This window comes from Puma concolor, chromosome B2, assembly GCF_028749965.1.
Source record: "Puma concolor isolate L17-30 chromosome B2, mPumCon1.1.hap2, whole genome shotgun sequence".
Lineage (NCBI taxonomy): Eukaryota > Metazoa > Chordata > Mammalia > Carnivora > Felidae > Puma > Puma concolor.
The window spans coordinates 43715732-43742760 of NC_141671.1; the positions used below are offsets into that span (position 1 = coordinate 43715732).

General features: G+C 38.1%; 1 protein-coding gene across 3 annotated transcripts in view; it reads right to left on the reverse strand.

The window, feature by feature from the left end:
• SUPT3H (SPT3 homolog, SAGA and STAGA complex component) overlaps positions 1-27029 on the reverse strand; it is a 550537-nt gene that overhangs the window by 96764 nt on the left and 426744 nt on the right. For all 3 annotated transcript variants that reach the window (XM_086706992.1, XM_086706991.1, XM_086706993.1), the window contains exons 7-10: positions 17437-17512; positions 12365-12477; positions 10974-11081; positions 7245-7412 (exon numbers count right to left, since the gene is read on the reverse strand). In XM_086706992.1, coding sequence (XP_086563118.1) covers positions 7245-7412; positions 10974-11081; positions 12365-12477; positions 17437-17512 — 465 coding nt within the window. The remainder of the gene's footprint in view (positions 1-7244; positions 7413-10973; positions 11082-12364; positions 12478-17436; positions 17513-27029) is intronic.

Below are 27029 nucleotides of genomic sequence, written 5' to 3' on the forward strand. Positions count from 1 at the left end.
GGATAAAGCCTACATATTTGACAACGTAAGGAGTCCTGTTGTGTAACGAGTGCTGAAATCTTCACCAAAATAAATCATTTATCTCCTTGAGAAAAGCTCTTGGTAAAGTTCTTCCTCATATGTCAGGTCCTCCTCCTCTTGGCTGCATTCATACCATTCCGGTATTCTTCCACTGCATCTTTACTTATGTCTCTTCATCCAAAAGCTGATGCGGGGAACTGGAGGCTGAAGTATCATATGGAATCCCACATATTCCTGGATTGGAGCACTGTCTCTCCGCTTGTCCTTGCTGGCTTATGTTGAATAAAGTCTCTCCACAGTTTGAACTCGCAACTGTGGTCCAAGGAAGCTACACTGAACTTGTATTGCTGCTGGATCTCAAACAAATATCTGTGCCTGTCCTGACTTTTAAAAAAATGGTCAGCAAGTTAAACCGTCCTATCCTTTCTCGGCCTTTCCCTTGCCAGGGAAGTCCAATTTTAAGAAGGACCTGGAATCTCAGATAATGGCCACTTATTCTTTCCACATCCAGAATGATGGACTAGATCTTTTGTTAAACTTGAAATATTGGTTCTTACAGAGGAGGAGCACATATTTCAGATGAGAGCAAAACAAAAGGTTAGTACTACTATTACTGATATTTTTATTACTCACTGACCTCAAAGGTTGATTTATAATCTGACTGGCCAGGTATGTGTCTTCCTTTTATTCACTGCTGTACACGTAGCTTTCCCAGAGCTTTGTGCTTATGGAGGATTCTTTTCAGATGAAGGTGGGCCATTCTTTGGCCAAAGATTACAGTATATAATATAGTTATATAGTTATAATAATATAAATAGTTGACTTTCTCATTTCTAAGTTTAATTGAGGTGTTTATTGTTAAAACTGTAGTTCTATGTAACTAGAAAAATCTTTTCTTTAAGGAAATCAAAACTAGAAAAGGTACTTGAAGAGAAGATGAGAGTATCACTATGAAATCTGGAAGCAATGCAAGATGCCATCTGTTCTAAACTTCCCCAACTCCTACCCCATTTTATAGATGAGAAAGTGAGGATAAGGGACATGGCCAAGATTATAGTGACAGTACCCCTGTATGGCTATACATTGAATCTCTTGGCTTCTAGGACACATGGCTAATACATATAGGCTTTATTATTTTATGTAGAATGAGTTGTACCATCTTACCACCATAGCTGAAGTTTCCCAGGACTAAAAATGAAAACACGGCAAGAGTCTGAATGTAGAAAGATGTGGATGAGTAAACAGAGAAATAATTAATAGCTTTAAAGTGGGAAATTATTCTGATGTCACTGATTTTGAATTTAGGAGAATTCAGATATGGACTAATCTAATACTTTACTCAGGAAACCTTTTCTATAAAACAACTCTAAGGTGATAGCTTTCAACAAGATTTGGAGAGGGGTATTTAAATATTTAAGAGAAAAAAAGAATTCTTCAGAAGTTTTAGAAATTCTTGAAATTTTTATGTATGTGTGCATAATTATCTCAAATGAATTACAACTTCTTACATAGTTAATAAAGCAAGTCCACTGAAGAGGTCTTTTAGGTAACATTTCGTTGTCCTAATTTCAGTTACTGAGTGAACTGGAGCTCTATAGCTAAAATTCTTTAAAACTACTTTAGAATACAGAAGTTCCTTATAGTTCAAATTTTCCCTTAATAAATAAGCACTGAGCTCTGTTGTTTTGTAAATGGAAGAGGAAACTAGATATGAGACTAAAACTTAAATTTGCTTACTATCATTATAAAATTATATCTTGGCATGGTTCCATTACTTGTAATGGCAAATGGTTCTTATTGTAGCAACTGAGTTTTACTTATTTATTTAAAAAAATTTTTTTAGGGGCGCCTGGGTGGCGCAGTCAGTTAAGCGTACGACTTCAGCCAGGTCACGATCTCGCGGTCCGTGAGTTCGAGCCCCGCGTCAGGCTCTGGGCTGATGGCTCAGAGCCTGGAGCCTGTTTCTGATTCTGTGTCTCCCTCTCTCTCTGCCCCTCCCCCGTTCATGCTCTGTCTCTCTCTGTCCCAAAAATAAACAAATGTTGAAAAAAAAATAAATAAAATTTTTTTTAATGTATTTATTTATTTTTGATAGAGAGAGAGAGAGAGACAGAGCATGAGTGGGAGAGGGGCAGAGAGAGAGAGGGGGACACAGAATCGGAATCGGGCTCCAGGCTCTGAGCTGTCAGCACAGAGCCCAATGTGGGGCTCCAACTCACAACTGTGAGATCATGACCTGAGCCGAAGTCGGACACTTAACCGACTGAGCCACCCAGGCACCCTGTCAACTGAGTTTTAGAAAGGAGTATCAACTTTAAACAAATTATGAAAAACAAGAACATGAAAGCAATAGTGACTGATCAAAACCAGACAGAAATTGGAAAGGGAGTGCCTATATTTCGAAGAAAAGAACAGTGGCTTCAGTTTCCTGTTTTTACTGTTTTAGTATAAGGGTGGGCTCCAGTCAGTATAGGGGGCACATGACCTTAGAGACTTTAAGAAATATAGGCCAGAATTCAGGGCACCCACAGCAGGTGTGAAGTGAGGAAGGAAATACCAAAAACGGGCAAAATCAAAGAAGGTTAGTCTCCAATTCCGTGTACAAACTTTCCCAAATCGATTTCCCTGTGGTACCAAAGCCAAGAAACCCAGTTAAAATTACATGAACTGAGGAGAGATTCCAGCTGCTGCCATTGAAGAGGAGTCTGAGTTTCAAGTTTAGAGCTCAATGTAGAACAGTAAATTATCTGCTTAACACACATGCACACAATCACCACCACTATCAACACCAAGAACTCTTCATATATAAGAGTTCACATATATAAGAGAACACAAAATTTCTACAATATATTACCTATGATATTACCAGGATATAACTGAAAATTACTAGACATGCAACAATGTAAGAAATTGCCTGAGATGAACAGACTGAGAGAGGAGGCATTATTTTGGTCTCCACTGAGCCTAAGTATCACAGAAAGCATGATTTATACTCAATGGAGATTAAAATAAGCCATATTAATTGATCAAAGAAGGATTTTAAAGCAGCTATTATAACTATGTTCAAGAAGATAAGGAAAATAAACTTGTAATAAATGACAAATAAACTAGATGCACAACAACTAAAAAGAAATCACGTGGAAATTATAAAGCAATTAAATAGAATATCACAAATAAAAAATTACTGGATGGGTATAACAGACTGGAGCTGATAGAAGAGTCTGGAACATAAAGAAATATCAAAGAATTTATCCAACCTGAAGAAAGAGAAAAGACTGAGGAGAACGGTTAAACAGGTACCTGTGGAACAATATCAAAGTAACTATCAAATATGTACCTGGAGTCTCAGAAGTAGAGGAGAGACAGTGAATTGAAGCATAAAAAAATATCTGAAGAAGTAACTGCTGAAAATTCCCCCCAAATACTTAAAGGCATAAACCAATAATCAAGAAGCTCAGTGAACCCTAAGCAGGATAAATACAAAGAAAACCATGTTTGTAGATATCACGGTCAAACTGCTGAAAACTAAAAATAAAGATATAATCCCAAAACCATCCAGAGAAACAGAACACATTACAAACACAGAAACAATAATACAAACTACTGACATATGATTGAAACAATGGATGCCAGAAAATAGTGGAATGATATCATTAAAGTAGTGAAATAAAATTGCCAACCCAGAATTCTATATCCAGTGAAAATATCTTCTAGAAATGAAAGAAAAGATATTTTCAGAAATATGAAAACTAAGAGAAACCATCACCAGCTAAACTGCACTGTAACAAATGCTAAAATAAAATTTAGTAGAACAAAAGAGGAAAATAATACCATAAGGAAATCTGAACATAAAAAAATAGTAAATGTTAAATGGAAATGGCAAATGTTAAAGTCTATTTTTTCTCTTAGTTTCATTAAAATACATTTGATTATTTAAGGTAAAAATAGTATTATGGTTTATAACATAAGAAGATGTAAGATGTATCACAACTATAGCGTAATGGACAAGAGTAAAGTACATGTGTCTTACAAATATGAGTCTCATATTTTATGTAAGCAGTACAATAACTCCAAGTACACTGAAAATTTAAGGATATATTGTAATCCTTAGCATAACCACTGAAAAAATAATGCAAAGAGGTATCACTAAGAAACCAGTAGATAAACTGAATTTCTTAAAGAGCACAGAACCCAAAATAAGAAAGAAAAACTGAGAAACAAAAACAGAACAAGCAGAAAACAAATACCAAAATAGTTGACCTATATCGGATCATGTCAATAAATACACTGAATATCAGGGAATTAAAGACTATAATTAAAAGATATACCTTAGAAAGGAAAAAGAAGCAAGACCCAACTATTTGGTGTCTACAAGAGATGTGCTTTAAATATTAAAGGCACAGATACACTGAAAGAAAACTGACAGAAAAACATATCAATGTAAACAGTACAAGAAGGCTGGAATGGCTATAGTAATCAGATAAAATAGAACTCAGAGTGAATAATATTACCAGTGCTAAAAGGAAGATTTCATAAAGATACAGAGGTACGCCATCATCATGGATTATATGAGTTGGTACTGTTAAGACATTCATAACCCGAAGCTGATGGAAGTATTCAATCTGATCCCTTTCAAATCCCCACTAGGCTTTTTTGTCTTTTTCTTCCTCCCTTCCCCTCTTCTCCTTCCTTCCTTCCTTCCTTCCTTCCTTCCTTCCTTCCTTCCTTTCCTTATTCCTTCCTTTAGGTAGACACTAAGATGTTGATTCTAAAATTTATATAGAAATGCAAAGGACACAGCATGTCCACAAAATTATGGCTGAAAGATAAAGTTTGAGGTCTCATACTACCCGCTATAAGACCTACCATAAAGCTACAGTAATCAAAGCAAATGGTATCAACAAAATAACTGACAAATCAGTCAATGAAACAAAAGAAATTCCAGAAATAAAGACTAGATATGTGGTCATTTGATTATTTCTTTCTTTATTTTTATTTGAGAGAGAGAGAGGGAGGTGAGAGAGAGAAAGAGCGTGAGCAGGGTGCAAGGACAGGGAGAGAGAGGAACTTAAGCAGGCTCCACACTCAGCACACATCCTGACATGGGCTTGATCCCACAACCTGGGGTCATGATCTGAGCTGAAATCAAGAGTTGGATGCTCAACTGAGCCACCCAGGTGTCAATGGTCATTTGATTTTCAGCGAAGCCACCAAAGCAATCTAATGGAAGAAAAGAGTCCTCAACAAAAAGTTTGGCAATAACCGGATATCCATATGTAAAAAAGTGAACTTGACCTCCAGTCATATAATACACAAAAGTTAATCTGATGATGATGAAATTGAAATGAAAGTGATACAGCTTTCAGAGGAAAACACTTATCACCATGACTTGAGAGTAGTCAAAGGTTTCTTAGGATACAGAGAGCAATAAACGTGTGAGAAAACTGGATGAATGAGACTTCATCAGAAGTTCAAAACGTCTGCTCATCAATATATACCATTAAGACAATGAATCGGTAAGGCATGAACTAAGAAAAAACTTGTAGAAAAAACATTTGACATAGGATTATTACATAGGATATATATAAAGAACCCCTACAGATTGGTGATAAAAGACAATCTTCCCTCAAAATACTGTAGAAAAGATTTGAAGAGACTTTTCCCTTAGGAAGATACATGAATGGCCAGTCAGCACTTGAAAAAATGCTTAACATCATTTGTCATCAGGGAAGTGCTGACTCAAAGTAAAATCAGTCACTGTTGAATATCCATTAGAATGGTTAAAAATAAAAACAATGATAACACCAAATGCTGATGAACATGTGAGGCATATACTGCAGGTGTAAGTATGAAATGATACAAATATTTTGGGAAAAGAAAGTCGTGGAGTTTCTTTCTTTCTTTTTTTAATATTTTGAGAGAGAGCGAGAGAGTAGAGGAGGGACAGAGAGAGAGGGAGAGGGAGAGAGAGAATCCCAAGCAGGATCTGGCTGTCAGTGGGGCTCAAACCCACAAACCATGAGATCATCACCTGAACCGGAATGAAGGGTTGGATGCTTAACTGACTGAGCCACCCAGACGCCCCATTCTTAGAGTTTCTTTGAACACTGAACACATACATACTCTATGGCCTAGTACTTTAATTCCTAGCTATTTACCCAAGAGAAATAAAGGTATTTGCCCATAAAGATTTTCACGATAAAGCTCACAACAGGTTTATTTAGAATACCTCAATAACTGGAAACAGCCTAGGTATCCACCATAATCAGAATAAATATATTGATATATTCATACAAGGGCATATTACTCAATAGTAAAGAGGAATAAATTACACTTATACGGAAAAACAAACTTCAAAAATATCTTGAGTGAAAGACATTTCACTCAAAAGAGTTTACATCCTACATTTTTCTTATATGATGTTCTAGAACAGAAAAAACTGAGCTAGTATGAAAAAAATCAGGACAATGACTGCCTTTCTAAGGATAGTGGCTGGTATTGACTGGGAAGAGGCATGCAGGAACTTTCTGAACTGATGATAATGTTTTACATCTTTGAGAGGGATTTACAAAACAACAGGTTACACATTTGCCCACATTCGTCAAAGGGTATACTTAAGAATTGAGTGGTTCACTGTGTGCTAAGTTTTACCTTAAAAAAAAAAAAGAACCACAAAAAAATGTTACATGATGAAGTGTTAAGCCATGAGGTGTACTAATGTCTGTAGCTTACTTGGCATTGTAGCTAAAAAAAAAAAAAAAAAAAAAAAAAAAAAAAAAAAAAAAAAGATGAACTGACAGATGAACAAAGGAACAATTAGATGCATAGATATAATAAAAGTCAATATGTAGATAATACTGTAAGTATGGTAAAATGTTCACTGTAGAATCTAGATGGCAGATACATGGTGTTAACTATACAATTCTCTTAATATTTTTGTTACGTTTGAAAATTTTTCTAATAAAATATTAGAAAGAAATCGTTATCTTGCTTTATCCAGAAGAAATCTGTTACGAAAGTTTCAGTAGAAGTCATTAAGTATGGTCAAGCATAAATTGGTTGTTTCTAAAAATCTGAATGATGAGCAAAACAGAGCACATTTTCCAGATCTCTGAAACAAACTCAACAAGCCTTTCTCCGCTCTGCATCAGAAAAACAAAACAAAACAAAACAAAACAAAAAAAAAAAAAAAAAAAGGAAAAAGAAAAAAAATTATCACTGACCTTTTTTCTTTTCCTTTGCTTGGTTTTAGTCAAGTCTTGTCCAGCACTCCCATTCCCAAGGGATCCTGCTGTGGTTTTCCCTGAGTGCTGTGACCCAGATGATGGGGCTGTTGGTGTGGGAGGAGGTGTGGTCTCAGGAGATTCTGGGTAGGACTTCATGTTAGACCCCTGCCCAAAGAGATTTATTTGGTTTTGAAATCAAGTGACCAGGACTTCTACTGACATTCAATTTGGTTGAATACCTCCTGAATTCAATACTTCTTGAGGTTTACAAATATCAAAACACAAGGTATGATCATCTAGTGCACAGAAATGGTGCCCTGTCTTGCCCCTGAGAGTCTAAATAGTCTAAATTTTTAATCTGTCTGATCAGCTTAATCTTAATCTGTCTACTACAGCTTCTGAAATTTCTGTTGATTCGGTCAGATAGAGAGATTTCTACTTGGAGGTTCTGTCAGCATGTCAGACTTACATGTCTCAAAAGGCACCTCTGAAGTCCCCCCCAAACCGGATGCTGTCCAGACGTGATTTGTATCAGTGTGACCAGCCTTCTACCAGTGACTCAAACTCAGTGCCTGAGGGTCACTGTAGATACCTCTAGCTCCTTCCATTTCTAGTTCCTTCCTTCTTTCATAATATCCCTCATTTCTATCTGGTTTCTTTGGCCATGACTGCAGGTCTGTTCTCTCTTCCATGTGGAAGTGCTTCAAATGTTTGAGGACTGTCACTTTGCATAGCCTCTTTTCTTTTATAGGTCAAATTAGCTCACATTCCTTCAACCACTTATTTCAGGTTCTTTCACCCTCTAATAACTCTCCTTTAGATATCCTCTACTGTGTCAATGTCCTTCCTATTGGATGGTACCTAAACACTGAAACTAAACACAAAAATTTCTTTATCAGTAACATCACAATATTAGCTCCTAAGAAATGTACAGGCCAATAAAAGCCTAGAAGTTTTTTTTTTTTTCCAGATATGGTATTATTAGTCCACATTTTCTTTATCCCACCACCTATACTAACCATACTATCTGCTGGCCTACACTTCTCCATGTTTAAAAAAATTAAGCTAAACTTTGTAAAATGTTTGGCTGAAATGCATGTATCGGTTTCAGAAATATTTCTTTGATTTGGCTGCCTAGGAACATTACCAAACAAGAAAGAATAAGGCTAATTTGGCATGAGTTGGTCTTAGGAAAAACAAGGTAACTCCTAGAGATCTCTGCTTGCTTGCATAAACCATATGTTAGGGAAAAAAAAACCTTAAAAATTAACTTCAATTCATATTAAAGATGCTAATCTGAGAACCCAAGCATAACTAGTTTGGTTCCTTATATGCCTAGTGTTCAAGAATGTCAGTCATTAAAATAGAATGTATTATGTATTAACTCCATACCTTGAGAGCTTGATTCCAATCCAAAGCACGTAGCACCTCCATCTGGATCTTCCTAAAACACCCATTTGAACTCATCACCCTTTAGGAGCCAAGAACCCTTCAACTCTTCCTTAACTCTAAGAGCCTAAGGCTTAATCTTCTAATCAGACCTCCTCCTCTTCCTCAATGAATCCTTTGCTTGAATATTTTAATCAGCTTTGTTTTTCCCTTCTACAATTATACCTATGCTGCCTCTGAGGCCTAGAATATTCTCCCCAGTTTTACCATCTTGTCAAAGTCCTATCTTCCCTCAACACCAGCTTCCTCTCTGAAGTCTTCTCTACAGTCAGGGATTGTTTCTACCTCCATGCTTCCTGTCTTTGGCACTCATTTGGAAATTAGCATATGCAATCTCAAATTGTCTGTTTGCTTGTTCTTCATTTCCTTGTTTGTTTTACAGAACACAGATCATACCAGTCTTTGGGGTTCCCCTTTGTACCCAATTTGTTAAAAAGCCCTTTAAAGCAGGCCCTTGATGTTGGTTGCTCGTTTGTAACACTGATGAGGAAAAATCCTACTTTAGAGTGGCCATTCTCTGTGTTTTGTCAGGTAATAAAGGGCAGGAAGATTTCCAGTCCCTCTGAATGTTCATTTTGACCACCAGTCACACAGGAGGAGGGGTGTCTGGATGGCCAGGGAAACGCTTGAGGCTTTGCTAACATATTTAGTCAGGATGCTTTCCGACACTCACGCTCCCACCTCCCAGAGAGCCCGGGAAACCGAGCACACACAGGCCATTTTTCTTAACTACTGGGTAGCTGGGAGCAGCAGCTGTGGTTGCTGAGCGGTTGCCCAGGGCAGCTTGGCCACCCTGGAGAACCAAGAAAGAAGGGAAATAAAGAGTTTTCCTAGCCATGCAAGCAATCCCTTGAATGTTAAGGGAAAACTAGGCTTGTTATGTTCACTGTAAATTTCTTCAATTAGAAATGTTACAACAAATTTGTCTGATGTTAATGAAAAGCATACTTATACACATATTCATAAAGTGAACGTGTACCAAAGATATTTTTAAAGGGTGTTCTTTGACATCGTAATTTGGGTTTGTAACGTAAAGAAAACAAAGTGTTTAATCAACTGAGTAAGCTTTAGGGACTTTTAAAGTATGATGACTGATAATGATGTATGATCTTTTCTAAGGAAAAAAAAAAAAGGATTTGTAATGGGCAAAAACACTTTAATTTCTACTTGGATTCCAAGCCAATCTGATCCTCCAAGGGGAATAAAAAGATGTCAATCTTCTGACGGATAGTAAGATATATAGGCATATATATTTATATATTTTCTAAGCATCCAAGAGCAGAGATGCTTAAACTTGGGGTCCGTAGGGTTCACAGATCCCTTAGAGCCACAGAATGGTTTCAGAAGGTCTTTGAACACCCTGAACTGTATACAAAATTTGTGACTATGTTTACGGGGACAGGGTTTATAGTTTTTGCCAAATTCTCAAAGGGGCTTAGCCATTTTCAGGTTATGTATTTCACCCAACTTGATCCAAAGCTCACTTCACAACTATACATGTAGATGTTAACCTAACCTCCTTGCTGCCTTCTATCCGGTTATTAAATTGAATTATATGAAATTGCTGTTTGTGCTAGTAAAAAAAAGTTACATATTAGCAAATTCATTCAATAGATAATACCACATTTCTGGTTTGCAGGTATATGCTGCTTACAGAGAATCTTCATAATAAGAATGGTACACAGTTATTGCACAATGTCTTAAAGTCTGGCAAGATTTTATAGTCCCCTAAGTGGGGGTCCCAGCCACATAAACTGGATATGAAAGGATGTGATCCTCACATGACAAGGGCCAATCTGAACACAGAGAATAAGTGGAGCCATGCTTCTTTAAATCATGTTTAGAGCTGGATCAATAACTGGGAAGTAAAATTATCAATAAACATTGGGAATTATTAGGACACGAATAATAGTGATCGTCTCATTTCTGAGGCGCAAAGAAATAAAGAACTATTCTCAACATTGTTCAAAGGCCCAAACCGGTTGTTCACCTCCCATGGAAACGAGGTGAGGTCTACAACTATCCCTCTTTCACTGCAGGGCTAGGGAAGCTAGATAAGGCAAGAAAAAGGTGAGCAAATAATTGTATTAAGTGGCCTGTTAGGGCCTGGAACATAGTAGGAACTCAGAAAATCTCTGTTTGAAAGTTGAGTGTGTTCGGATTCCTGACTGAAAGCTATACATTCCTACATTGTCTTTTTCAAAGAATTACTACCGTAAACACCAGGCATGAGAAAAACCCACAGATGTGTCAAAGACAGATTTTTTTGCTACTCACCTCAGCAGAGTTGTGATACTGAATGAAGGTTGCAGAAATGGCATGGCTGAAGGGGTCTCCTGCCTTGGTTACCATGTCCTGCCTCACAAGAAGAGCCAGGTCCACTAACTAGATCAGAGTAATGAAAAGAAGTCACATCACTGGAAAGAAGGACCAATGTCAATGCAGTGGCAATACTAAAAACAATCCATTTCAAATGTTACTGATCATACGGTGAGCCTAAAAATCTGTACTGTGCACATGAGCATATGCTTTCATTGACTGGAAAATGGACCTATCCATGAATAGAAATACCATAAGAAACTCTTAAAAACTGATAATAAACTGAGGGTTGATGGCAGGTGGGAGGGAGGGGAAGGTGGGTGATGGGCATTGAGGAGGGCGCCTGTTTGGATGAGCACTGGGTGTTGTATGGAAACCAATTTGACAATAAATTTCATATTAGAAAAATGAAATGAATAAACTGGTTAGATATGCTATATTCTAAACTGTGCTTTTATTCTATCAAGAGTACGGATGATTTTTATCCAGTAAAACATAAATGCAATTTAATGCAGCAGGCCGAATTTATTGAATAAACATGTGCTATTGAAAAAAAAAAAAAGAAACAATATATTCTGACTTTCTAGGGGAGTAGTTCTCAGATTGTATTTAATAATCACTAGGGGAAGCATTTTAAAATAGAGATTTCTGGGCTCTAGATACCGAGATTTGAATTTGGTTACGTTTTATTTTCTTGTACTAGTTTCTTTTATTTTTTAAAGTTTATTTATTTATTTTGACGGATTGAAGAGGAGCAGAAAGAGAGGAAGACAGAGAGAATTCCAAGCAAGCTCTGCGCTGTCAGCACAGAGCCCGACGTGGCGCTCCATCTCACGAACCATGAGATCATGACCTGAGCCGAAATCGAGAGTTGGATGCTTCGACTGAGCCTCCAGGGCGCCCCTCTGGGTTAACATTTTAAACAAGCAGCCAAGAGAGGCTGATGCTTGTGGTCAAAGGACCATGCTTTGATTCTGGACTCAGGTTTTGGTAAGCACTCAGTAGACTGTACATAACTAGAAAGGTATTTCTCAAAGCTCAAAAATAATCTCTAAACAAGGTAGATGTGTCCTTAGAATTCAAGGTTGAGAAAAAGTATGCAGGGATACACAACTTCGGGTTAGGATCAAGTTGTAACAAACAGGCACTTTTACCCTAACACCCACCTGAGTTGAGGATACAGAGAAACATAACTGAAGGAAATTTCATAAAATGGCAAGATTGCCAAAGGATACAACTCATGGCTGTTCTCATTCCTGGAAGAGTAGCAGTAGAGGACCTGATCATGGACAGGGATTAGGAGAAAGCAGTCATGAATGGCCCGCTAGGCCAGATATTATAATTCTTACCTGTGCCACAGTTTCATATGCTAAATATGCTAAAATTTCCATAGCGACAACATTGGGTTTTATCTCCATACTGCTGCAGTCCAACCAGTCTCGAAATTTGGAGGCTTTTTTGGCTAGCCATCAAAAAAATAAATATCGAAAATTTAATTTTTAAAGTGTTTTAATACTTCATGTTACCATCACAAAATGGAAATTACATTTGAAAAATAATGCATCTAAAACGCTATGTTTTCGAAGCCCTAATGATAGTGTCGAGATATTCAAGCCCCGAGAAATTCCTCATGCATTTGGGTCTTTGCATTTTGTATCCGTGCTACATAACACAGTACACGAGATGACTTAATGTTCAGACCTTCTCACAGTGTCAGAATAAGTCACCGTTGGCCATAGCTCATGTATTAACAATAGTCAAAGGGGTCGCTTGATTGTAACTTTAATTTATGCTTGTGGAAAGAAATTCCTGCAAGAAAGAACCTGTGATTAAAAAAAAAAAAAAAAAAAAAACGGGAACGTACAGAAATTGTATTTGCGATACATTTCAAAATGTGTCTATTACTGGAACAGGCTCAAAGTCACAAATTCAGAATAAAATAGAAAAAGTTTATGCCTGCAGTTACAGAATAAAATAGAAAAAGTTTATGCCTGCAGATGTCCAAATTCTTAAGCCTGACTTTCCAAACCTCCAGACTGATTTCAGCCTGTCTTTATACCAGTGCCTACTGAAATGCCACCTGGCCTTGAGTCAACCCTCTCTCTGTTCACCCCGGCTCCTTTCCCTCTGTGGAATGCATCCCACCTCTCTTCTTCACTCACACGGATCCTGCCTGCACTGTGTACTTCCCCACACAGTCATTTACTGAACACTTATATCATCAGATACCCTTTCATGTCCGCTTATCATTTCTGAAACCGTATCAGAAGATTTTCTGCAGGCAAACACCATGCATCAGGTCTCTCTCTCTGCATCCCTAACGGTACCAAGCGCATGAGGAACCTTCCGGTAAAGATCTCTAAACTGCCACAGTCCGAGGCAGAGTCTAACCTGACATAGGGCTTTTATTAGATATTACTAATTTAACCAGTAATCAACAGGGAAGAGAGTGATGGTAAAGAAATCTGTGCCGATTATTCTTTTGGTTAATCTGGTCCCACGGGTCTATTAAAACCCTTAACGGTCACTCAAAGCATGATGTTTGGATCCTTACAGATACAGGCTTCATGAATTCCACATACAGAAGAGTTTTCTTGTAAATAAATCACAGAAGACATGAAGTCTTGCTATCGAAGTGTATATCCAAAGCTGTCAACTGTGGCAGAATTATGATAATCCCCTCAAAACTATCTCCCCAAAGTAACCAATCTTCCACCTACTCTCTGACATGCAACATTCCATCTAACTAGCGAGCTGCAATAGCTCCCAAACACTTGTGTAACATCTGTGGAATACTTCTGAAGTTCAAGTTAACAGGCAGCAATTTGGCAAAATCAATAAAAGGTACCATATTCACTTCTCTCTTTGACAGGTTGTTAGGAACACAGAAACAGGTATTTTGTGACTATGCTCTAAGTGATTTAAGAGAGGGAAGGGATAATTCCCAGTATTCCATCAGATCCGTCCACCCAAGCAACAGAATTGGTGGCTTCCTCACTAGATTTTAAGCTCTGAGAATGCAGGGATAAGGACCATGTGTCCACCCTGTATCCCCAGCACCTAGAATACGAATAGTGCCTGGCATCAGCAGACTCAAAATAAATATTTCTAGATAAAAACTGAATGAACAAATGAATGAAAGATGATACTTCTTTAAAGGGTAGGGTCTCAACTTTTCCATGTCCAAAAGGTGCACAGAGGTCCCATAAAACCACTGTGGGTTACTGCTATTCCAACAACAGGTGAAGATTCCCTGAGAGAATTCCCTCCCTGAAGGATGGCTTCAGCGACAGACCTTCCCAGGGTATTGCTGGGAAATACCAGCAAAAGAGGCACAGATACCCCCAGTCATGACAGTTTTTTTCCATCGAGAGGTGGGGGGCACCAGAATGAATGAGTTCCTTCACCTTTACTCCTCTTCTCAATGTATCAGGAGAAAGGGTAATCATGGAAATTGATCAACAATTTCAACAGAATCCTGAACAAAGGTCAGAAGTTCCTAGGATTATCAGTCTTCTGTGCTGGAATTAAAATAACTTCATACGGGGAATTTAAGATGAGTTAATTCTCATACACATTTTTATCTTTCTCATCATCGATCACTAGAAAAATTCAAGTTTCTCTCAATATCGCATTCTTGCATCCCTGCATACTATCTCCTTATTTCTACCCCAACCGTCTCCCAGTCTTGCCATTCTGATCCTTCCCTTAGTGCCCCCTCTAATGCTCACTGCACTCTGAAGAAGTTCTTCTGCGACTTCAATCTCTTCAAAGTTACCGCTACTTGGATTAATTGAAAATAATCCTCCTCAGAAGGCCTGGTCCTCCCTGGAATCTTCTGTAGTAGAGATTCCTTCTTTCTTTCCTCCTGTACATATACACTGATCAGCCACAGACTGCCAGCCTCTTCATTTCCCCATATACCAGAGCACTGGGAGGTCAGACCTTCATTCTCTTAGTTTCTCCGACAGGGAAAACACAGGACAAGTGGACAGAGACTTCTTACCAACAACAGAGGCTAAAAGACAATGCTATCCTGTTTTAACAAATAACTACTAGCCCACAATTTCCTACCCGACTAAACTACCACTTAAGGATGAGGGCAAAATAAAGCATTTTTAAGACAAAAATGAGTGCTTTAGGCTCTCACAGAGCCTTGGGAAAAACAAAATTAGGCTGAGAAGGAATGTTTACTAATGATCAACTTAAAACATTTAAGTCCAGGATGCATATTAAAAAATTAAGGATAGCAACTAGGATAATAGAAAGAGAATATACACTATACAAACTGTTTGAGGAAACATGGAGTGAAGAAAATCTAATTAATCTGACAGAACAATGAAAAGGAGAAGGAAAAGCAAAATAAAAAAGTAAATTCAAAGCACAAAGACAGCATATATAAACCCAACAGTATAAGTAATTAAACACACATACGTTAAAATCATCAATTAAAATACAAGGAGATTCTCAGATTGACTAAAAAGAAAATCTACGTATTTGTTTACAAAATTCATATATGAAACAAAAGGTTGAAAGGGAAGGCTTGCAAAAAGATTTATCAATTTATAACTAAATTTAAGCTTTGTGAACTAACGTTCATATCAGATGTTAAGACTTTAAGGGAAATGACTATCTAACTTACATAAATATAAAAACCAAAGTGTTGGTGAATTTGATCAGTATCCCAATTCTGCAACTTACCTTCAGCCTAAAAAGTTATACTTGTTAATTTAAAAATGCATCCGTAGTCCCAATCAGTGAATGCCAAGATCAAATATTTAAGAAGACACATACAGCTGGATCACAATTCCTTTATCCTGGTAATTTATCAGAAGGGTAGAAATGAAAAAAGCCTACCATTCTGACCAGTGTGGGTATTAGTTCTAAATGTGCCGACCCACCTGGACTAAGCATTCCCAACCACAGCACTCTGGCATATAAAACAGAGTCTTCCACTAAGGTTTCATAATGAAGCACCTATGGGCATCATATGAAGAAATATTTTTAAATGCCCAAATCCATCTTCTTTAAAAAAATTAAGCATAATATTATGTCTAAGCTATAAGTATATTCTACAGAAAGGGAAAATATTCATTATTACTGAGTTACAAACAAAAAACTGAGTTGTTAAAAGTCCGATTTCCAAACATAAGATGTATTAGGACGCTCCGGTGGCTATCTGTTTTAGTGTGAAATAGCACGTCTGTTCCTTTAAGTGAATTAAATTTAAAATATGATTTTAAAAAATAGTTCAATAGCACTAAACGTTACTTTATAAACTGGAGATTTATACTTATAAAAGACTTGAATGCCATTTTTAAACCTAAAAATTACAATACAAAAACCTCTCATTTGCTGAAATTGCCATGATCTGAAGTGTCATTTACTTAATGCTTCACAGATGTAGGATGCCAAACTGTTAGTCAGACTGCAAAGTATATTTAGTTAGGACAAAAAAGCTCCCAAAACATGTTTTCCTATATTTTACTGACATTTACATGGGACACTGTTGGAAATGTGTCATTTATTTGTACTTGATGATCTAGAAATGAAGCTCTCATTTTCTTTTTTCAAATCAAATGCATTGTTATTATGACCACAGAACAGTTTTTCCATTTAAAGACACCATTGTGTCTATGATCCCTCAGATCAGGGTCATGTGCTATTCTGTCAGATTTTTAACCGGACTTTTCATCACACTTACTCTTTGACCTTTCCCCCGAGAGTCTTAGTCATGGAACTGTTGTGGTGAGGATGTCTGCTGCACAATTGAGCCCGCTATGTATCACGAGCCTTTCTGTACTTTTAGTAAGCTTGTGTGCAATGACGGGACAGTACTTAATTTATCACTAGGTTATTAGTGTTACAAGAGCATGGACTAATGAATTTGGCTCACACTGAATGCCTGTTACAGCAGGGGGTTACACACAAAAATGGAAGAGACTATTGATACGTTCCTTTGGGGTAATAAGAGTATGCATAAATAAATGGAAAGCCTGGTATTTATTAATATTGGGGGCTCTTAAATGTCATGACTGTGCTACTCCAGTCCATTGTGGGTCAAGTACAATCAGCAATACTAGTGTAAATACGACTAAGAAACTGGAAAAGAAATTAAAGTGGGAACGTTAAAGAAAATGGAATTTTTCTGACTAAAAGTAATGTGAATAATTAACATGGCTCTCTGTATATTACCAGCACCCTTTAAAACCTCTTAAGACTATTAATTACCAAATAGTAGAGTGGGGTAAAATCTTTTATAGACTCCCCTACAATGCAGGGGTTGTTTCTGTAATAGTTATAACTATGCATATATTAAATTCACCAATTTCTAAGGAACGGAGATTGCGTCATACTTTAGTGTATCTGTAACACATAATCTCTTAAACATATAATGAAGCAAAATTAAACATTTACTTACAGAAACTTAATTGTCGACTTTCACAGAATTCTGCATATTGAGCTGAATCCATAATTCGAGTTTGCCTTTCTGCTCTCTAACAGATAAAGAGACACACAAACAATGTTTCAGGGCAAGTAGACCACTGTCTATGTTTTCTTGGCTAAAACACAGAAATGAAATTCCATTTTTCTTTCTTGACTTTAAGTAAACAGTTTAGTACTACCATAAATATCATGATACATAAAATTATGTTAAGTTAACTGTAGTTTTGAAGCTTGTGTCTTTTGGAAGTTTAAAATACCATTTTCTTCTCCTCTGTTATTGTCATTATAGCCGAAGGAAAAAACCCTAAAGAATCTTACTTCTTAGATTGTGTACTTCTACATTTTCTTAATCACCATCCATCTAAGGAAAAACCGTGAGAAGATGATAACAAATCAAACAGAAAAACTGTTAATCATTATTGCCCAACTATTGCCATAGAGCTGGGGATTTGCAATGTTAAAATTGGAGTCAATGAATGGAATCCATATAGTTTCCCTCAGAACACAGAGCCAGAGCTAACAAATCCATATTTTAAACTGCAAAGAAAATAAAGAAAAAGGTAAACACAACACAAAACCTTTAATCTGAGTCCAGGTATGATTCACAGTTTGGTAGAGTTTCATTCGTGGGTTTTTGATTCAGTATAGCAGATGTTTGCTGCTTCATTGTCCCACAAGAGGTAGGATAATTATAATTCACCCATAGTTCGGTGGGAAAGAATATGACCGCTTCCGCTTCCTTGGCAAGGGAAGCATTTTGAAATGAGACAGGCTGGTACTTCTTGGAATGAGATTCTGGCCAGTAAAGGAAAAAAATTCCCTGAGATTTTAATTTTTTTCTGCTTTGGAAGGGCTCTCAGCAAGTTTTCTTTATCACAGTTGGGAGTACATAAGTACCACTGCTAACGTCTGGATGTTTTTATATATTTTTTTAAACTGAAATTATTGTTTTTTCATTTTGTTTGATTTGGGTAGTGGCCAACTGAATTCTGATGATGTATCCTGTTGATGGGACGAATAATCATGTACTAATGCTGCTCCATGCAGAAAAGACAGATGGGGTGGTGGGAGTTAAGGTAAAATTCACCAACTCCTGTGGTTCTAAGACCACTGACTTTTTCCCCCCTTGCTTCTCTTTTTCTTTTCTTTCCCTCTCTTCTTTCCTTCCTAATCTCTCCTGACCCCATACATACAAACACATATACGTGCTGACATAAACCCAGACTTCTTTATTTACCCTCTAGGTTCAAGTATCCTTTTTGAACATGTATTAATAAATAGCATGCACACATTATGTACATTATGTGCAGTGCATATCTGAAACATTATGTTTCCTTAAGGATGTATTATTGGGTGAATTTTTCAATACTTAGAAGTATTTTTTGATATGTGAATGCATGATTTGGTTTTGTCCTTTTTAGCGTACCTGACACATGACTCAGTAAATGTTTGCTAATGGACAGTAGGAAATAAGGGAGAATTTTGAATATAAGGTGTTTATTAAAAAAAAGGTTCTAAGGCATAACGCTGTCAGTGTCTGACTATACATTTGTATTTCTAGCTCCGAGAGAATTTCTGACCATGACAATTAAACAATGAAACCTCCGTGAAATGAACAAATGCTACCATTTTAGCCTACGATCAGGGCAAATGACCATCATCGCCATGATGCGGCTAGTCCTTGATTATCTACGCATTCCTGTATGTCTTCTCTGCTGCTCTCCAGCTAGGCAGCTTCATCCACCCAACACATGCTAAACAGAAAGGACTTAGATAAATAATGGAAAAAGAAAATTCCTAATGGGATTCTTAACACTAACTTTCCTTCCACCGAGCTGGACAATCAAGATTTGGTTTCTCTATAGATGCTTGCGTGGTTGATCATTAAGCATCTGAATATGTATTCTTGGAAACGGAAGTTAGGAACACTCATCCTAAGGGGCTCAGGCTTCCAGGGTTGTGGGCTTTAATCAAGCCAGGCATTTGATGTAAGATCCCGAGCTACATTTAAAAGACACTGGAGGACTTCCAATTATTACAGCTAGCGTCGATTCCTTTCGGACACCTGATTCACGGTCTATTGTCTTTTTTTCATCAAGTATCTTAAGTTTGCTTTCAATTCCTCTAGCACTGAAGCTTTAGAGCCCCATGAAGCTGACCCTTGGCCTTGAGCAGAAAGCCACCGACCAAGTGCCCAGCATACAGCACACGCTCAGGAAAGAGCAGCTGACTTAACAGCAAAGATGCACAGGCACTACAAAACCAAGGCATCTCAGAGCTGGAGGATGACTTCAAGTTCACCTTGTTGAAACCCCCTCATCTTAAAGAGAAGGAAATTGAGGCTCAGAGAGAAGTGATTTGTCAAAGGTCATCAAGTTAGAACTGCAGGCCTGGACTGCCAATTCCGGAGCCAGCCTATTTTCATTATAAGAAGTTGTCTCCAACCTACAGTAATGGTGTTACTCCAATATTCTTCTTTGGAATCCTCTAAAGTCTATACATTCCCTTACTAACCCATATCATGTGGCCACCATTAGTAATGTGCTCAAAGTGCTCATGCCCAAATACAATTAAATAAGGTCCTGGGTCAGCAAAGAAGGCATAACCCGGGGATAATCAAGTGCAGAGTGTTCAAAATGTAATGAACCTGATAGTGCACAGGTGTGCTGCAAACACATCACAGGTGTGCAGACATCCTGTTTTCCCCTCAACCTTCTAAATGTGCAGGAGGCTGAGGCAGCAGAACCTCCAGGCCGGTATCTGGTTGTAAGCTGCCTTGTCCATTTACCACAGTGTGGCATAAAACGATCACTTTCCACGTGTGCCGTGACACGAAAGAGGGTGGGAAGCAGTTGTACTAAAACCAATGAATGTCCCTGAATGTTACGTGACACAGCGCATGTGTGCTATTCACAGAATGGTCAAGCGAGCTCAAAATGAAATCAGAGACACCGACTGGCAGTCCAGGATGCTGAGGATGATTCAGATATGCTCATCACGCTAATTTTCGTCTACTCCTCTCTCTTCCCCATGAGTTATTTCAAATAAACTGAAAGAAAGGGACAAATGTGGCCTTATAAAAGGGCCCAAATCTCTCACATCTCATTATATTATCTCTGGTCTATACACTGTCACCTTAAAATCAGGAAAGGTGGTAAATATCTAACCCTCATAGACTCTGTGTTCTTTAAAGATAGTTAACTATGTTTTACTTCTCTAATCTCAGCATTGGTCAGTGCTTAGCTTGGATTTACCTGGATCCCAGTAAATGTCACTGGCTAGCTGCATGGGTGGGCAGGCAGATGGATGGATGGATGGATGGATGGAGGCAAAAGAAATCCATATAAATCCTTGTTGCCTGATCTAAAATCAGGAACTGTTAATATTTGTAATCAAGTTGTCCAAATTCCAGAGAGGGTAGGTGACTTTTTAAAGCCAAAGTCCCATAAAAAAAATCAAGACATTGGCCAACTTATTAAATAAGCTGGCTCCAATTTTCTGTAATGTTCTCATTCCACTTGCCCTTCTGCCTCTATTCAGATCACCCATTGCAATCCACGCTTTGAGTGCACACTGACAGTCCTCTTCTATTCCTGGTACTGTAGGGAATCTCCGGAAAAGATGCAAGAGGGAAAATCATAAGCCCTGTAGAACAGCGTGATCAGAAAAACAATGCTTATTCTGTACAGAGAGCAGCACAATAACCTTTAAAATAAACTGTTGTAAAAGCTCCATTTTTCAGTTGAGGATACTGAGCTCTAGAGAGTAAAAAACAATCTTTTTTTAGAGAAGTAAAAAAAAAAATAGCTTTTTAAGCACAGAGTTGATAAAGCTAGTAAGTAAAACTTGGGTCCTAGACATCCTCCTGTGAGGTATTATCACTGAACAATCATGGCAGGTTAATCACAGCTTTTATTCATCCTGGATATTCTCAAATTACACAATGTTCTCCTGATCTCAGACTGCCACATGGACGTAAGGTCATCTGTGGATTAGTCATGCTCTTGTATCTACAAGTCCAATTTGTTTTCTACTTATCTGTCAATTCTACCCAGTCCTTGGTTTATGGTACATACTAGAGGCTTTTTAAGAAATTAGACCTTACCAGTACTACAGTCTAGCAAAATATTCCCATAGAGGGGCATACATGGAAAAATCACTTTTGGAAGAATTATTCCTAACCTTTTCCAAGCACGCAACAATATTCTAAAATTTCATTGGAATGGCTCTTTAAAAAGGTAAGAGAGCATAGTTACGCTAATCGTCATTCATTTCACTACCAAGAAGTTACAGCCTTTTCTGGCTATTGTAAAACAAACTCAGAAGGCAGAATTCCATGCCAGATGAACTCATTTTCTTGGGTCCTACCTAAATGAAAACAGGGAAGCAGATATCCCTACAGATGCAGTAGCCAGTATGGTTCGTTTGCTTGTTCACTACCTTAACAAAACAGGCTCCGAGTATACATTTGTTAATTTAAATTTTCAGTGAGGAGCTCTCATTTCAATGAACATGAAACTGCTTGTGCCCTGGAAAAATATTTTCAGCAGTGACGATCACCATTTTGCCCCTGTCTATACCAGTTTGAGGTATGAGGCTGGATTACTTACGCAGCATACAGTTTCATTTAAATTCTCCGCGTGCTTTCACTGAAGCATCCATAAAGGTTAGAGAAACTATGTGCTGGCATATCTCTTGGCGGCTTCTCAAGACACATGACATTTATCTTTCTCCAGCGATACAGAATCACAGAGCATAACTTTGAAACCAAGATGAAAGTTTATCTGCTCTCACTTCCACCTTGGATTTTTAAAAAAATCTTAACTTTGATTACTCTTAGAAGTCTTACCATTGAAACGCAAAGGCCTTTCTGCATGGAAAAGGCGAAGTGCCAATAGCCACTACCAACTACCTCATGTTAAACAGGAATTGGTTGCTGAATTTGAAAACCGCAAAGGGCACGGCGGGCAGTAGAATCCAGCAATGTGAAAACATGCAGCTTGTGGGATGTGTATGCGTGTTCATGTATGTTGTGGTTCATCTGCAGAATGACATGAAGAGATCAGTAAACACCACAGAATGCTGAAGAAACTTAGATGCCATATCCCCCACTCACTCTAGATAGAGAAGCGGAGGTTCAGGAAGGTTAAAGGGTTTACCTGGATTGCTGCAGTCAACCGGGTACCCAGCTGAGTGCTCACTGGCCTCCCTGGATCAGTGTGTAATTCAGTGGATCCTCCTACCCAGGAGTCAAGTGAGTCTCCTTCAAACCACCTGGTAGATTTTCCTTACCTCTGCACCCAAGTGCAAAGCTCACCATTTTGGGCCTAGAGTACTGCAACTCATTCCTGGCTGGTTCCTCCCAAATATTTTAACTCTCCCAACCCATCTGGGTACAGCAACTATAAATAAAAACATGGAGAAAAGGCCTTGGCACATAGCAAGACCTTACCATAGCAGGCCCTCCTCTATCCCCACACCGCTTTCATGCTTCTGCCTCATAAACTCAAACAATGGCTCTCAGCAGATCACTCACTGCATCAAATTTAAGCTCAAATGCTGGGCTTCCAAATACAGCCACTATCTGGTTCATTCTTTATAGGCAGGCAATGTCCTCACTAAAACCTAACACCTTTGTGGTACTCAGGTCACCCTTTGTCACATCCGCCATGTTGCTGTCCCGTGCGCCTCCGCCATGACTGTGCTGTCCATCTCCCCCCTCTTCCACAGGGCATTTAGCTCCTTCCCCTTCTGCGTGGGCACCACCTTCCCTAGGAAGTTTTCCCAAAAGCTCCCAGGTCACACTGATCTCTCTCCTGGAACATTTGTTCTTCTAGACAGTATTACAACCCTGCACTTTCTATGTGTTCTACTTTTGTTTCCCCTCAAAGGTTGTAGCTGCGAGAACGTATTTATTATTCACTGAAAAAAGCAAGCTGAAAACTGAATTGCACGTATCTTGATCCCGTTTATGATTAAAACACACACATGTGTGCAAACGTCTGGAAGCACATACATTATATTTTCGTAGTATTTCTCCCTGGGGGTAGCATTGCCGGTAAGTTTTACTTTTTCAGTCACGCATTTCAGTATTGTTTTAACTTTTCCTTAGGTGAATTACAGTAAGAAAAAACATTTTTAAAAATGAAGAGAATTTAAATGTAAAGAAATTCCTCTTGAGTTAACTTTGCTTGGCCTACTGGAGGTCATGAAGTAAATGTCCACACACACAAAAATAATCAAAGCAGTTATTCAAGAGGCAGAAAATCACAGAGAAACAGCATAAGTTTGGATATATGGTCTCACAGGGTGAGTGTGAGCAAGAGGGAGAAAGGAGAATGTTACTGAATTAATTAGGGAGCCAACTCAAAATCCTGATTGTCTCTGAATTATACAACTGAATACAAATACAACGTATTTTCTATTTCATAGCCTGAAAAATGAAATTTTCCATTGGTGCTAACTTGTTCTTCCTGCATGATTTTCATAATACATCAATTTTGTGTGCCTAAGGTATTAAGAATATATTACAATAATCACGAGAAGTTTCTTAAAGAAGTAGCTATAGACTTAGGAGAACGTTCAAGGGACTTAAAAGGGATTTTGAGCTAAAAATAAGTGAGTAATTCCCAGTGAGTACAAAGCATCAGTGATTGAGAAATACACAAAAGGATATTTGTGACAGTAGTTCATAATAGAGTTGTTTCAAAATATTGAATTTTTAGGGGCGTTTATACTGTATGGGTCTAGATACATTAATTAATGTGACTATAGTTTTTTCTTTTCCGTATATTCTAAACTATCAAGAATGAGCATGAATTGGTTATAAGGAAAATACAGTTGTTATTTAAATAGTGCTTTTAAAATCGGTTGAATGTTTACAATTTTTAAATCTGAATTTATTAAGCTAGTAGTGAGGAAAATTACACACAATATATTATTTCCTATCCTGGGATAAAACGTGTGCTAAGAGACGTATTTTTTCCCCAATAACTTAGTAGCACGCAACCACACAATTCCACGTTTAGCTGTAAATCCTCATGCAGTGTTAGGACTAATTCTTACTAATGTTTCCCCCGAAACTGTAAACATGCTCTGTGATAACTAAGTTGGCAAATAATAGAAAAAGCTATGTGAGTTTCTGCCCAAACTAGTTCTTTGAAGTAACAGAAGACGACTAACCTCTTTTTTGTTTTCCTGATTGAGGATGCTGTAACCCTTTTTTGTGGCTTTTATGTGAGTGTACCTCCAAAAGTGAACATACTAAATGAATACATACAAGCTCTTTAGGTATCCTGAAGAACATTCCTAAAAATTCTCATCGGTTTAGGTAATATCCAGATGAGTCGACACAGCTTTAGAGTCTAGCAAATCTAGAAGGATATAGTTAAATATTTTGGCTATTTAGCTAAACTTTTATTTTTTATTTTTTATTTTTTTTAAATTTTTTTCCAATGTTTATTTATTTTTGGGACAGAAAGAGACAGAACATGAACGGGGGAGGGGCAGAGAGAGAGGGAGACACAGAATCGGAAACAGGCTCCAGGCTCTGAGCCGTCAGCCCAGAGCCCGACGCGGGGCTCGAACTCACGGACCGCGAGATCGTGACCTGGCTGAAGTCGGACGCTCAACCGACTGCGCCACCCAGGCGCCCCTAGCTAAACTTTTAAGACACTGTCTGGAAAATGTGCATGTAAAGCCACTGTTGAACAAAATGTAGTTCATATTTTCTCTTTAACCTTGAGCTGGAGCTGTAGACCCTTCCATTTTCATTTAGCAAGATCAAATTCTCAAGCAGTCCAATGCACATATCAAATGGAGGCTGGCTTCGCTTACACAGTGGGAAAGTTTGGCACCTTTAAAATAAAATCTTGTGAAGGAGGAAGCCTGTCAGTGCAACATGGCTCTCATCCTCTTCAAGGATACGTGGAACTCTACCAGAACAAGGAAGGGCCCTGCTTGGAATCTCCCTTTGTCGCTACTATATGATACATCTACGTTTTTTTGATAAGGATTTTTGCATGTGAAAATAAAATTTTTACCTTGCATTACTTCATCCATTAATTCTAAGTTGCATAGCTCTACCATTAAAATATATCTGGAATAAACCACTTTTCACCACTTTCCACTTCGCTGCTACTATTCTGGTCCAAGTGGTCATTATCATCATCTCCCCTGGATTACTGCAATAATCTCCTAATGGGTCTTCCTGCTCCCACTCGTCCTTCCCAACCCCTGCCAGTTCATTCGCCACACAACAGCCAGTGTGATCCTTTAAAAGATGAAAATCGGGTCATGCCATTTATGATTAAAACTGCCAGTGGTGTCTCATCCCCCCAGAACGAAAGTCAAAATTCTCAGAATGGCCTGCATATCCCTACACAGTCTTGTTCCCTATTACCTGTCCGGTCTCATTTCCTATCACTCTCCTCCTCACTTACTCCACATTCCAGCCCACTCGCCTATCTGATGTTTCCCGAAAACGACAAACATATTCCCATCCAGGAGCCTGTGCATTTCTGACACCCCTGCTCTATCTTCACCCCACATCATTGGCTTGCTCACTCACTTCTTTGGGTCTCTGTTCACAGGCCCCCTTCTTAGAGAAGCTGTTGATGACCACTATATATAAAACAGCAGCTCCTGGCAGGGTACTCTCTATTGCCTGGCTTCATTTTTCTTCATAGCTCTTACTATTTATCATCTGCCACAATGATAGATGTATTTCTTTGTGGCTTATCTGTTTCTCAACTAGAATACAAAGCTCCTCAATGGCAGAGATTATGCCTATCTCATTCACTGCTAACTCCCCAATGAGTTGGATACAGAGTAGGTGTTTCATAAACATTGGTGGAATTGAATATATATGTATACATGTGCATATATACGTATACATACGCATATATATATATACATATATATGCATATACAAATGCATATATATACATAGATAGACATATACATACATATATATATATATATATATATATATACACACACACACACACACACATATATATATATTCTTCCTACAGTCTATATATGGAAAGGTTAATATCTCTAAGGCAAGGTTTCTCAGTCCTGGCACTACTGACATTTTGGGCTGAATGATTCTGTGCTGTGGGGACTGTCCTGTGCACTGTAGGATGTTTAGGGAATTCCTGACTTTTACCCACTAGATGCCAACAGCTTCTGCCTGATACTTCCTGGGTTATGAAAACCAAGATGTCTCCAAATATTGCCAAATGTCCCCTACAGGGCAACATCACACCCAACTGAGAACCACTAGTCTAAGAGGAAGAAGACCTACCATTGGTTGCCTCCCTGCTATGTGTCATGTGCTGTGCTTGGTCATTAACATTATCTCTTTTAATTCTTCCAATAATCTCAATGGGCAGATATGATTATTTTTAAAATGAAGAAGCTATGGCTCAGATGTTAGGTAACTTGTCTAAGACTGCACATCAAATAAGGTTGCTACAATCTCAAACCAGGTCTGTCTTACTCCAAAGTCTACGCTCTTTTTCCTATGAATCCTCACAAATGAAACTGCTGAAAGCAGAGATA